The sequence below is a fragment of the Coregonus clupeaformis genome, unplaced genomic scaffold (assembly GCF_020615455.1).
Source record: "Coregonus clupeaformis isolate EN_2021a unplaced genomic scaffold, ASM2061545v1 scaf0832, whole genome shotgun sequence".
Taxonomy (NCBI): Eukaryota; Metazoa; Chordata; class Actinopteri; order Salmoniformes; family Salmonidae; genus Coregonus; species Coregonus clupeaformis.
Genome location: NW_025534287.1, coordinates 178,369 through 193,356, shown reverse-complemented (window position 1 = coordinate 193,356; position 14,988 = coordinate 178,369). Strand labels below are relative to the sequence as shown.

At 46.2% G+C, this 14,988-nt stretch overlaps 1 protein-coding gene across 2 annotated transcripts in view; it reads left to right on the top strand.

Annotated features, from left to right (window-relative positions):
* The window catches only part of hdx (highly divergent homeobox), a 43,316-nt gene that overhangs the window by 17,441 nt on the left and 10,887 nt on the right, over positions 1-14,988 (top strand). For both annotated transcript variants that reach the window (XM_041872902.2, XM_041872901.2), the window contains exon 3: positions 12,162-13,421. In XM_041872902.2, coding sequence (XP_041728836.1) covers positions 12,162-13,421 — 1,260 coding nt within the window. The remainder of the gene's footprint in view (positions 1-12,161; positions 13,422-14,988) is intronic.

The following is a 14,988-nucleotide window of genomic DNA, read 5'->3' as shown; positions in this document are numbered from 1 at the left end:
GGTACAGTGATCGGTAAGGTGCTCTGACAACTGATGCTTAAAGTTAGTGAGGGAGATAAGTCTCCAGCTTCAGAGGTTTTTGCAATTCGTTCCAGTCATTGGCAGCAGAGAACTGGAAGGAATGGCGGCCAAAGGAGGTGTTGGCTTTGGGGATGACCAGTGAGATATACCTGCTGGAGTGCAGACTACGGGTGGGTGTTGCTATGGTGACCAATGTGCTAAGATAAGGCAGGGATTTGCCTAGCAGTGATTTATAGATGGCCTGGAGCCAGTGGGTTTGGCGACGAATATGTAGTGAGGACCAGCCAACAAGAGCGTACAGGTCACAGTGGTGGGTAGTATATGGGGCTTTGGTGACAAAACGGATGGCACTGTGATAGACTACATCCAATTTGCTGAGTAGAGTGTTGGAGGCTATTTTGTAAATGACATCGCCGAAGGATCGGTAGGATAGTCAGTTTTACGAGGGCATGTTTGGCAGCATGAGTGAAGGAGGCTTTGTTGCGAAATAGGAAGCCGATTTCCTAATTTAACTTTGGATTGGAGATTCTTAATGTGAGTCTGGAAGGAGAGTTTACAGTCTAACCAGACACCTAGGTATTTGTAGTTGTCCACATACTCTAGGTCAGACCCGTCGAGAGTAGTGAGAACCAGGGGCTATATCTGTTCTTAGTTCTGTATTTTTTGAATGGGGCATGTTTATTTAAGATTGAGAGGAAATTACTTTTAAAGAACAACCAGGCATCCTCTACTGACTGAATGAGATCTATATCCATCCAGGATACCTGGGCCAGGTCAATTAGAAAGGCCTGCTCGCTAAAGTGTTTTAGGGAGCATTTGACAGTGATGAGGGGTGGTCGTTTGATCGCGGACCCATTACGGACGCAGGCAATAAGGCAGTGATCGCTGAGATCCTGGTTGAAGACAGCGGAGGTGTATTTAGAGGGTAAGTTAGTCAGGATGATATCAATGAGGGTACCCATGTTTACGGATTTAGGGTTGTACCTGGTAGGTTTGTTGATAATTTGTGTGAGATTGAGGGCATCTAGTTTGGATTGTAGGATGGCCGGGGTGTTAAGCATATCCCAATTTAGGTCACCAAGCAATACGAACTCTGAGGATAGATGGGGGGCAATCAGTTCACATATGGTGTCCAGGGCACAGCTGGGGGCTGAGGGGGGTCTGTAGCAAGCGGCAACAGTGAGAGACTTATTTCTGGAAAGGTGCATTTTTTGAAGTAGAAGCTCACAGACCTGGATAGTTTGATAGAGCTCTGCAGGCTATCTCTACAGTAGATTGCAACTCCACCCCCTTTGGCAGTTCTATCTAGATGGAAAATGTTGTAGTTGGGGATGGACATTTCTGAATTTTAGGTGGCCTTCCTAAGCCAGTATTCAGACACTGCTAGAACATCAGGGTTGGCGGAGTGTGCTAACGCAGTGAATAACTCAAACTTAGGAAGTAGACTTCTGATGTTAACATGCAAGAAACCAAGGCTTTTACGATTACAGAAGTCAACAAATGATAGCGCCTGGGGAGTAGGAGTGATACTGGGGGCTACAGGGCCTGGGTTAGCCTCTACATCACCAGAGGAACAGAGGAGGACTAGAATAAGGATACGGCTAAAGGCTTTAAGAACTGGTCTTCTAGTGCGTTGGGTACAGAGAATAAAGGGGACAGATTTCCGGGCGTTGTAGAAAAGATTCAGGGCATTATGTACAGACAAGGATATGGAAGGATATGAGTACAGTGGAGGTAAACCTAAGCGTTGGGTAACAATGAAAGAGATAGCATTACTGGAGGCACCGATTGAGCTGGTCTCGGCGTGTATGGGGGGTGGAACAAAGGAACTATTTGAGGCAGTTTGAGAGGGACTTGGGGTTCTACAGTGATTGTATAATAAGAACTAACTGGAACAGCAATAGGCAAGGCATATTGACATGGGAGAGAGGCATAAAGCAATCACAGGTGTTATTCGAGAGAGCTAAGACAACAACTGGTAATGGCGATGAAAGTTTGGGCTGAGGCTAAACAGATAAACAGGACAGGGTACCATGTAAAGGAACAGTCCAGCAGACATCAGCTGCGCAGCTGAGTGATCATAAGGTCCAGTGAACAGCAATATGATGCATACCCTTGCATACCCTTGGCTTCACCGCTCTGTCTTTCCAAATCAAAGAAGGAGGAGCTGGGAGCATCCATCTCCTTGAGCATGGAGAACCTAGCTCTTACAAGTGCTCCCTTTGCTTTAACCTGGAAAAAACTGCCCAGGTCACTACGTAGTTCAGCTAAATTAGCCTGGAGGCCTACATTGCCTTGCCCCACCAGCTCTACCTCCATCTCACTGATACTACGCTCGAGTTCCCCCAATACTCTCCTAGCCTCTGAGGATGAGAGAGCTGTATACAGAATTTTGACTTTTCCCACATCCCACCATTGACTCAGAGACTCATACTCCTCTCTTCGCTGCCCCCACCTTTCCCGAAAAGTCTGGAAACCTGAGTAAAAAGTGGCATATTGTCAGAGCTTTACATGAAACTTCCAATAGGATGCCTGCCGAGGCCCTGGTGAAATAGACAGCCGAGCCATGGTTATGTGATGATCTGAAAAACCCACTGGGAGAATGGTAGCGCCCAACAGCCTATTGCTCTGATTCCTAGACATGTACAATCGATCAAGCCGGGCTGCACTCACCCTAGCCCCAAAGACCTTCACCCATGTATACTGTCTTGTGTTGGGATGTCTAGTTCTCCAAACATCCACTAGGTCAAACTGATTAATAATGTCCCTTAACACCCCCACTGAGCTGAATGAGGCTCCTCCCCATTTCTGTATTTCGTAAAATCCATCGTACAGTTCCAGTCCCCGCCGACCATCAGCGTCTCCTCAGGCGATATCTGTGAGAGTTCCTGTCTAAGACACCCAAATAGAAGCCCCCTCTCTCTCCCTGTGTTAGGCGCATACATATTTATAAAGACAAAACCCCTGTTGTTAATTTCTGCTTTTACTACAAGCAGTCTACCCCTACACACCTCTTTTGAGGAGCACATTTTTACAGACAGACCCGGTACAAAAAGGACTGCCACCCCTGCACTAACATTTGTCCCATGGCTCAGCACACTTGCCCCTTTCCACCAGAGCCCCCAATCAACCTCATTCACCACATCACTATGCGTCTCCTGCAGAAACAACACCTTTACTTTTTTTTGTTTTACATATTCACCCAACACACTCCTCTTTCCCGCATCTCTGGCGCCAGTAATATTAAGCGAGCCTACCCAGAGAGTCTCCATAAGAAGTGGGAGAAAAGCCAGCAGAGAAAGAGACCAATAGCAAAGCTCAAAAAGCCCCAGTGCCAGAAAAAGAACTTTCATCTAAACAGTGTCTGAAGGTAGACTTTTACGCACGGTTGTGACCCACTTCCTCAACCTAAACCGTTTCCTGGGTGAGAGGACACCATGCCCCTCATTTTTCATAGTGTGTTGTACTGATCTTACCAAAAAAAGCCTCAAGATTAACTTTTTTCCCCTTAGTCTCATTCAGGAACCTTGACAGTTCCCTCACCGTGTACTTTGACCCCTCTGACTGACTGGCTGTCAGCTCTGGACCCATTGAGGAGGAGTCTGAAAAGAAATCCTCCTCATCGTCTTCCTCCTCAGACTCACCTTCCTCCTCCTCGTCTCCATCTCCCATCCTGACCACCTGCTCTTCCTCTCTAGTCAGGGCCTCCCCCCCAGCACCAGCCTCTCCCCTCCCACCTCATTTCTTCTCCCCCCTTTTCCTCTTCCGCTTGACACCCTCCTCCACCCCCCTAGTCACTTACCCTTCCCCACTATACTCTCCTCATCCACTAGCATAACCTGACTAAGCCCAGCCTCATCTACACCACCATCCATGACATGACTAGACCCAGCCTCATCTACACCACCGTCAATAGCCTGACTAGACCCAGCCTCATCTACACCACCATCTATAACATGACTAGACCCAGCCTCATCTACACCACCATATATAGCATGACTAGACCCAGCCTCATCTAACCCACCATCTGTAGCATGACTAGACCCAGCCTCATCTACACCACCATCTATCGCATGACTAGGCCCAGCCTCATCTACACCACCATCTATAACATGACTAGACCCAGCCTCATCTACACCACCATATATAGCATGACTAGACCCAGCCTCATCTACACCACCATCTATAACATGACTAGACCCAGCCTCATCTACACCACCATCTATAGCATTAGACCCAGCCTCATCTACACCACCATCTATAGCATGACTAGACCCAGCCTCATATACACCACCATCTATAGCATGACTAGACCCAGCCTCATCTACACCACCATCTATAGCATGACTAGACCCAGCCTCATCTACACCACCATCTATAACATGACTAGACCCAGCCTCATCTACACCACCATATATAGCATGACTAGACCCAGCCTCATCTAACCCACCATCTGTAGCATGACTAGACCCAGCCTCATCTACACCACCATCTATAGCATGACTAGACCCAGCCTCATCTACACCACCATCTATCGCATGACTAGGCCCAGCCTCTGCTGCCTGTGTCTCATGGCCTCCTGCACGTTGACCTCTATTTCCCCCACTGGTGCTTAAACCCTCACCTTGTCTACGGCCTTTATGTGGGCACCCAAAGCACTTATGGCCCAAATCCCCACACTCAAAGCACCGTAGACGATCTGTGCTGGCAAACCCTGTGTAGAGCCCCTCCCCATGCCTCACTTTAAAATGCACATTTAACTGTTGCTCATTGTTATTCAGAAACATGAACACTTGCCTCCGGAACTAAACAACATGCTTGACGGCATCTGACTGAAAACCTGCCGACAGTACACGAAAACCACTAGCAAACTTACCAAAACGACTCAACTCCTTCCTGATTTGATCATCCGTAATAAACAGAGGCAAATTTGCAACTACCACCCTAGTCGAAGGGGTAGAAAGAGGAGAAATTGGCACCAACACACCCCTTATAAATATACCACTAGAAATGAGCCTACCCACCAAATTTGCTCTTTTCATAAACACAACCACAGCTTTGTTCATTCTGGATGCGGAATGTATAGATTCAGCTCCTACCTGTTCGCCGACCGCGAGCAGAACCTCCTCCACCTTCATTCCATTCTCAGGAACATTCCTGAATCCATGCCGTAACGACAGCGTCTCCTCCGCACTAGGCTGTGAAGCCATCGCTCACACCACACCGTTCAAAACCCCAGGAAACTAAACCTCTGTCCTCTTCCTCCCTAACTTTGAAAATAAAAACAGTGGGTACCGCTAAACTAACAGTGCATTAACCCTCCACCATAGAAAAGAGAAATTGAAAGGAAAAACCAAGGAAAGAAACAAGAAATATGTTAGGACAAGCCCTCAACACCAAACACTCAAACTCCAAAAAACTCCCAGCATGCACACAGAGAGAGAGAGAGAGAGAGAGAGAGAACAACTTGGATCTAGGCTCACAGTAATTCTAATACTTTGCCCCGAACTGCCGCCCGTTTGGGAAGAAAATGAGAGGGACTTGGGGTTTACATCTTGGAGGTCTTCGTCGTGTATCTCTGTTGGACCCAGGCCTTTGTGGGAATGGGTCGATTGGGCCTTCTCTTTCGGATGGCCTCTTAGATGTAAGACTCAGATTGTCCACAAGAGGTCACAATGTCCTTCTTAGTTGTCTGTTTACTTTCACTCATTCTGGAAGTGGTCTTCTGAGGACGGCTAATCAGCCGTGTCGATGATCCCCTGTGGGGTGATGAGAGCAGTGTAGTAGACGATGGTTTGAAGAGAGTAACAGGATGATCCCACTTAAATTCACCTTCTTAGATACAGTACTTAGAACAGCTCCTCAGCCGTAACGTTGATTGTTAGTGGAGGCAACGTTGTCGTCTTCACCTCGTGTTGATTTTCAGGGTCGGGACCAATATGGACAAAAGCTGCAGCTTGAGTACTCAATCAACATAGTGGAGATAAAAACATAGCAAACAGAAGACATAGAAGGCACAGTATGTGGGTATGTGTGGATGTATTGTGATGGAAGGTGTGGTGTGCGTTTTTGTGTTTGGAAAAGTGTGGCGTTAAGTGAGTGAGAAAGGAAATGGTTGCATATATCAGAACCAACGTGTGTCTGTGAGCAGGGGTTGTGAGATTGAGCTTTCGATTTTGTGCAGATGAGGGATATACATTTTAAAATAAAGTATACATCTAATCTATTTTATTGTCCTATAATGATGGAACGGTCCCCAACCCTATATCCTAGACACCCACCTGAGCGACCCATACACCAAAGAGAAGTCCCCATCTGTTTTATGGCCCTGCTGTAAGTTACCTACAGTGGGGAGAACAAGTATTTGATACACTGCCGATTTTGCAGGTTTTCCTACTTACAAAGCATGTAGAGGTCTGTAATTTTTATCCAGAAAATCAAATTGTATGATTTTAAAGTAATTAATTTGCATTTTATTGCATGACATAAGTATTTGATCACCTACCAACCAGTAAAAATTCTGGCTCTCACAGACCTGTTAGTTTTTTTCTTTAAGAAGCCCTCCTGTTCTCCACTCATTACCTGTATTAACTGCACCTGTTTGAACTCGTTACCTGTATAAAAGACACCTGTCCACACACTCAATCAAACAGACTCCAACCTCTCCACAATGGCCAAGACCAGAGAGCTGTGTAAGGACATCAGGGATAAAATTGTAGACCTGCACAAGGCTGGGATGGGCTACAGGACAATAGGCAAGCAGCTTGGTGAGAAGGCAACAACTGTTGGCGCAATTATTAGAAAATGGAAGAAGTTCAAGATGACGGTCAATCACCCTCGGTCTGGGGGCTCCATGCAAGATCTCACCTCGTGGGGCATCAATGATCATGAGGAAGGTGAGGGATCAGCCCAGAACTACACGGCAGGACCTGGTCAATGACCTGAAGAGAGCTGGGACCACAGTCTCAAAGAAAACCATTAGTAACACACTACGCCGTCATGGATTTAAATCCTGCAGCGCACGCAAGGTCCCCCTGCTCAAGCCAGCGCATGTCCAGGCCCGTCTGAAGTTTGCCAATGACCATCTGGATGATCCAGAGGAGGAATGGGAGAAGGTCATGTGGTCTGATGAGACAAAAATAAAGCTTTTTGGTCTAAACTCCACTCGCCGTGTTTGGAGGAAGAAGAAGGATGAGTACAACCCCAAGAACACCATCCCAACCGTGAAGCATAGAAGTGGAAACATCATTCTTTGGGGATGCTTTTCTGCAAAGGGGACAGGACGACTGCACCGTATTGAGGGGAGGATGGATGGGGCCATGTATCGCGAGATCTTGGCCAACAACCTCCTTCCCTCAGTAAGAGCATTGAAGATGGGTCGTGGCTGGGTCTTCCAGCATGACAACGACCCGAAACACACAGCCAGGGCAACTAAGGAGTGGCTCCGTAAGAAGCATCTCAAGGTCCTGGAGTGGCCTAGCCAGTCTCCAGACCTGAACCCAATAGAAAATCTTTGGAGGGAGCTGAAAGTCCATATTTCCCAGCGACAGCCCCGAAACCTGAAGGATCTGGAGAAGGTCTGTATGGAGGAGTGGGCCAAAATCCCTGCTGCAGTGTGTGCAAACCTGGTCAAGACCTACAGGAAACGTATGATCTCTGTAATTGCAAACAAAGGTTTCTGTACCAAATATTAAGTTCTGCTTTTCTGATGTATCAAATACTTATGTCATGCAATAAAATGCAAATGAATTACTTAAAAATCATACAATGTGATTTTCTGGATTTTTGTTTTAGATTCCGTCTCTCACAGTTGAAGTGTACCTATGATAAAAATTACAGACCTCTACATGCTTTGTAAGTAGGAAAACCTGCAAAATCGGCAGTGTATCAAATACTTGTTCTCCCCACTGTATATGCAGCCAAAACAGAAAGATAAATGCGGTCAGAGACCTACTTGAGCAGCACCGCCCCCTCAAGACTCTGAGCCTGCCGGGCAGGGTTGGTCCTACAAAGCCAGAGCCCCCTGATGGGAGGGCATAATATACAAGGAAATTCTCAAAGCTGCTAATGAGAACCTTGATGACCTTGTACCTAGCCGGTGGGGATTCCGGTGGGGTACCCCCACCCAGGTAGTGGCAGTGCAGGAAATACTAGCTGCAGTAACCCATGGGGAGGGGGTCACACTCGGACAATCAGAGAGGGGGCATATTATTGTGGCCCTGGTGGCACAAAATAATCAAAGGTCTGACTGCTCAGAGATGCTTTGGGAAAATGGTTACAATGGGGGACCAGAGTGATTGTGTCTCAGGGGAAGAGTGTGGATCTGATCTCCATCACCTAGGACTTGACATAGGTTAATAAAATCTCAAATTTTTGTCAATTTTTGCTCAATCTTGCATGCTTTCTCAAACAGCTGTAACTGTATATGCATTCGTAAATCAGGTCCTTTCTTGAGTTGGGTTCTGGGATGTAACAACCGTTGAGCATCTGAGTTTATGGTTGATTGTGGAGGAAAGGGGTTGAGTGTGTTAGAGTGTGTGCGTGTGTGTGTGTGTGTGTGTGTGTGTGTGTGTGTGTGTGTGTGTGTATATACCACATCTGTTGCAAGGAGGTAAGGATGTTAGGGAGAATATAGGATGAACCACAATAATTTTTTGCTAAAATAAGAATTGCTTCACAAAAATGTAATGTAATACAATGGCAATCCGGGTTATACAGTTGAAGTCGGAAGTTTACATACACCTTAGCCAAATACATTTAAACTCAGTTTTTCACAATTCCTGACATTTAATCCTAGTAAAAATTCCTTGTCTTAGGTCAGTTAGGATCACCACTTTATTTTAAGAATGTGAAATGTCAGAATAATAGTAGAGAGAATGATTTATTTCAGCTTTAATTTCTTTCATCACATTCCCAGTGGGTCAGAAGTGTACATACACTCAATTAGTATGTGGTAGCATTGCCTTTACATTTTTTTACTTGGGTCAAATGTTTCGGGTAGCCTTCCACAAGCATCCCACAATAAGTTGGGTGAATTTAGGCCCATTCCTCCTGGCAGAACTGGTGTAACTGAGTCAGGTTTGTAGGCCTCCTTGCTCGCACATGCTTTTTCAGTTCTGCCCACAAATGTTCTATAGGATTGAGGTCAGGGCTTTGTGATGGCCACTCCAATACCTTGACATGGTTGTCCTTAAGCCATTTTGCCACAACTTTGGAAGTATGCTTGGGGTCATTGTCCATTTGGAAGACACATTTGTGACCAAGCTTTAACTTCCTGACTGATGTCTTGAGATGTTGCTTCAATATATCCACATAATTGTCCATCCTCATGATGCCATCTATTTTGTGAAGTGGACCAGTCCCTCCTGCAGCAAAGCACCCCCACAGCATGATGCTGCCACCCCCGTGCTTCACGGTTGGGATGGTGTTCTTCGGCTTGCAAGCAACCTCCTTTTTCCTCCAAACATAACGATGGTCATTATTTACATTTACGTAATTTAGCAGACGCTCTTATCCCGAGCGACTTATAAATTGGTACATTATGGCCAAACAGTTCTATTTTTGTTTCATCAGACCAGAGGACATTTCTCCAAAAAGTACGATCTTTGTCCCCATGTGCAGTTCCAAACCGTAGTCTGGCTTTTTTATGGCAGTTTTGGAGCAGTGGCTTCTTCCTTGCTGAGCGGCCTTTCAGGTTATGTCGATATAGGTCTTGTTTTACTGTGGATATAGATACTTTTGTACCTGTTTCCTCCAGCATCTTCACAAGGTCCTTTGCTGCTGTTCTGAGATTGATTTGCACTTTTCGCACCAAAGTACGTTATCTTTAGGAGACAGAACGCGTCTCCTTCCTGAGCGGTATGACGGCTGCGTGGTCCCATGGTGTTTATACTCGCGTACTATTGTTTGTACAGATGAACGTGGTACCTTCAGGCATTTGGAAATTGCTCCCAAGGATGAACCAGACTTGTGGAGGTCTACAATGTTTTTTGTGGAGGTCTTGACTGATTTCTTTTGATTTTCCCATGATGTCAAGCAAAGAGGCACTGAGTTTGAAGGTAGGCCTTGAAATACATTCACAGGTGCACCTCCAATTGACTCAAATTATGTCAATTAGCCTATCAGAAGCTTCTAAAGCTATGACATCATTTTCTGGAATTTTCCAAGCTGTTTAAAGGCACAGTCAATTTAGTGTAAGTACAATTCTGACCCACTGGAATTGTGATACAGTGAATTATAAGTTAAATAATCTGTCTGTAAACAATTGTTGGAAAAATTACTTGTGTCACGCACAAAGTAGATGTCCTAACCGACTTGCCAAAATTATAGTTTGTTAACAAGAAATTTGTGGAGTGGTTGAAAAACGAGTTTTAATGACTCCAACCTAAGTGTATGTAAACTTCCGACTTCAACTGTAGGTAACAATCCTTCGCATGAACTGCCAACATTATTACGCATATTAATTGATAATGATGGAAATTAAGATATGCAAGATATTTGAATAGATATGTGTTTTTAATAGCTATATATACAGTGAGGGGAAAAAAGTATTTGATACTCTGCTGATTTTGTATGTTTGCCCACTGACAAAGAAATGATCAGTCTATAATTTTAATGGTAGGTTTATTTGAACAGTGAGAGACAGAATAACAACAAAAAAATCCAGAAAAACGCATGTCAAAAATGTTATAAATTGATTTGCATTTTAATGAGGGAAATACGTATTTGACCCCCTCTCAATCAGAAAGATTTCTGGCTCCCAGGTGTCTTTTATACAGGTAACGAGCTGAGATTAGGAGCACACTCTTAAAGGGAGTCCACCTAATCTCAGTTTGTTACCTGTATAAAAGACACCTGTCCACAGAAGCAATCAATCAATCAGATTCCAAACTCTCCACCATGGCCAAGACCAAAGAGCTCTCCAAGGATGTCAGGGACAAGATTGTAGACCTACACAAGGCTGGAATGGGCTACAAGACCATCGCCAAGCAGCTTGGTGAGAAGGTGACAACAGTTGGTGCGATTATTCGCAAATGGAAGAAACACAAAATAACTGTCAATCTCCCTCAGCCTGGGGCTCCATGCAAGATCTCACCTCGTGGAGTTGCAATGATCATGAGAACGGTGAGGAATCAGCCCAGTACTACACGGGAGGATCTTGTCAATGATCTCAAGGCAGCTGGGACCATAGTCACCAAGAAAACAATTGGTAACACACTACGCCGTGAAGGACTGAAATCCTGCAGCGCCCGCAAGGTCCCCCTGCTCAAGAAAGCACATATACATGACCGTCTGAAGTTTGCCAATGAACATCTGAATGATTCAGAGGAGAACTGGGTGAAAGTGTTGTGGTCAGATGAGACCAAAATGGAGCTCTTTGGCATCAACTCAACTCGCCGTGTTTGGAGGAGGAGGAATGCTGCCTATGACCCCAAGAACACCATCCCCACCGTCAAACATGGAGGTGAAAACATTATGTTTTGGGGGTGTTTTTCTGCTAAGGGGACAGGACAACTTCACTGCATCAAAGGGACGATGGACGGGGCCATGTACCGTCAAATCTTGAGTGAGAACCTCCTTCCCTCAGCCAGGGCATTGAAAATGGGTCGTGGATGGGTATTCCAGCATGACAATGACCCAAAACACACGGCCAAGGCAACAAAGGAGTGGCTCAAGAAGAAGTACATTAAGGTCCTGGAGTGGCCTAGCCAGTCTCCAGACCTTAATCCCATAGGAAATCTGTGGAGGGAGCTGAAGGTTCGAGTTGCCAAACGTCAGCCTCGAAACCTTAATGACTTGGAGAAGATCTGCAAAAAGGAGTGGGACAAAATCCCTCCTGATATGTGTGCAAACCTGGTGGCCAACTACAAGAAACGTCTGACCTCTGTGATTGCCAACAAGGATTTTGCCACCAAGTACTAAGTCATGTTTTGCAGAGGGGTCAAATACTTATTTCCCTCACTGTAGTAGTGGTAGTAGTGTTAACTATGTGTCTGTCTGTCTCTCTCCAGACCCGGGGGATTTTAGTAGTAGTAGTAGTAGGTGATGTTTTAGTAGTGTTGTTGTTAACTCTATGTTTTAGTAGTAGTGGGTGATGTTTTAGTAGTGTTGTTGTTAACTCTATGTCTGTCTCTCTCCAGACCTGGGTGGGGAACAAGAGACGGAAGCTGGCCTCGAGGGCCGACCAGAATGCGGGCGTGTCCCACTCCTTATCCTTTTCGAATCACGGCCTGGCTCGGGGAGCTCTGTCCAATCACAGCCTGGCTGGGGGAGCTCTGTCCAATCACAGCGTGGCTGAGGGAGCTCTGTCCAATCACACGCTAGCAGGCGGGGCTTTAGTGGCGGGCGCCATGCTGACAGTGGAGATGGCGGCGGCTCGGAACATCCAGAGAGGCTCCTCCCACCTCCTCCCTCCTTCCTTCTCCTCCTCCTCTTCGTCCTCTCCTCTTAGCTCTGGCAACAACAACGATGTCATCCTGACTGGGATTTACTCTCTAGGATCTGCGTCTAGTTCCCGGCCCACTGTTAAGCCCCTCCCTTCTGACGCTGAGCTGCCTGCACATGTCCATCAAACTCTGCTTAACCAATCACAGCACAGGAGGAACAGTTCTGTGTCCTCTCCTCTCCAGCTCCATTCCAGCTTGGGTTCCTTGTCACTTCCTCGCTGTAAACCCCCCTCCCTCTCCTCTTCCCCCTCCCTCTCCTCACCCCCCTCCTCCTCACCCCCCGGCCCCCCCATCCACAGCCTGTCCAAGAGGGTGGGTTTCCCCACTAGTGGGGCTAGGGCCGGGGGGGCAGTAGGAGTAGGAGGGGCCGGGGCAGGGGGGGCAGTAGGAGGGGGGGTACCTCAGAGTTGGGCTAGACAATATGGTTCTCTCCAGCCTGGCCCCTGGCCCTCTCCCTCCCAGCCCCAGCCCAGGCCTCACTCCAACCACCAGACTCCCCCACCTCACCTCCCCAGGCACCGTCCCTCCCCCCCTCCTCACCCCAACCCTCCCCCTTCAAACCACTCCCCCCGCATTCATCAGGTCTTCAGCGTATCAGAGAGGGGGGAGGGGGAGGCACAAGGACAGCCTTCTGATAGGAGCAGGCAGGAGAGACACAGACAGACTCCCCGCCCCTCGGATGCTATTGGCTGCCTCTCTATCGCCATGGAGACAGGTGGTGAAGAGGATGAGTGGCGGAGGGAGGAAGAGTTATCCAACATGGCTACCACGGCCCATGGGGACCTCCAGAGAGGCCAGTGGGGGACGGACAGCCTCAGCCCCAGCAGGGGAGAGGGATCTGTGGGGAGAGGCCTCACATCCCCCTCCCTGGTCCTCAGCAGCTCCAGGCCTGGTCCATACCCTCGGGGCAGCTACCCAGTTACTACAACACTACAGACCTCACCTAGTATACAGGTAGGGGTTAATACTACTACTACTACTACTACTACTACTACTACTACTACTAACCAGTTACTACAACACTACAGACCTCACCTAGTATACAGGTAGGGGTTAATACTACTACTACTACTACTACTACTACTACTACTACTACTACTACTAACCAGTTACTACAACACTACAGACCTCCACTAGTATACAGGTAGGGGTTAATACTACTACTACTACTACTACTACTAACCAGTTACTACAACACTACAGACCTCCACTAGTATACAGGTAGGGGTTAATACTACTACTACTACTACTACTACTAACCAGTTACTACAACACTACAGACCTCCACTAGTATACAGGTAGGGGTTAATACTACTACTACTACTACTACTATCCAGTTACTACAACACTACAGACCCCCCCTAGTATAAAGGTAGGGGTTAATACTACTACTACTACTACTACTATCCAGTTACTACAACACTACAGACCCCCCCTAGTATAAAGGTAGGGGTTAATACTACTACTACTACTACTACTACTACTACTACTACTACTAACCAGTTACTACAACACTACAGACCTCCACTAGTATACAGGTAGGGGTTAATACTACTACTACTACTACTACTACTAACCAGTTACTACAACACTACAGACCTCCACTAGTATACAGGTAGGGGTTAATACTACTACTACTACTACTACTACTAACCAGTTACTACAACACTACAGACCTCCACTAGTATACAGGTAGGGGTTAATACTACTACTACTACTACTACTACTAACCAGTTACTACAACACTACAGACCTCACCTAGTATACAGGTAGGGGTTAATACTACTACTACTACTACTACTACTACTAACCAGTTACTACAACACTACAGACCTCCACTAGTATACAGGTAGGGGTTAATACTACTACTACTACTACTACTACCCAGTTACTACAACACTACAGACCCCCCCTAGTATAAAGGTAGGGGTTAATACTACTACTACTAATACTACTACTACCCAGTTACTACAACACTACAGACCCCCCCTAGTATAAAGGTAGGGGTTAATACTACTACTATTACTACTACTACTATCCAGTTACTACAACACTACAGACCCCCCCTAGTATAAAGGTAGGGGTTAATACTACTACTACTACTACTACTATTCAGTTACTACAACACTACAGACCTCCACTAGTATAAAGGTAGGGGTTAATACTACTACTACTACTACTACTACCCAGTTACTACAACACTACAGACCTCCACTAGTATAAAGGTAGGGGTTAATACTACTACTACTACTACTACCCAGTTACTACAACACTACAGACCTCCACTAGTATAAAGGTAGGGGTTAATACTACTACTACTACTACCCAGTTACTACAACACTACAGACCTCACCTAGTATACAGGTAGGGGTTAATACTACTACTACTACTACTACTACTACTACTACTACTAACCAGTTACTACAACACTACAGACCTCCACTAGTATACAGGTAGGGGTTAATACTACTACTACTACTACTACTACTAACCAGTTACTACAACACTACAGACCTCCACT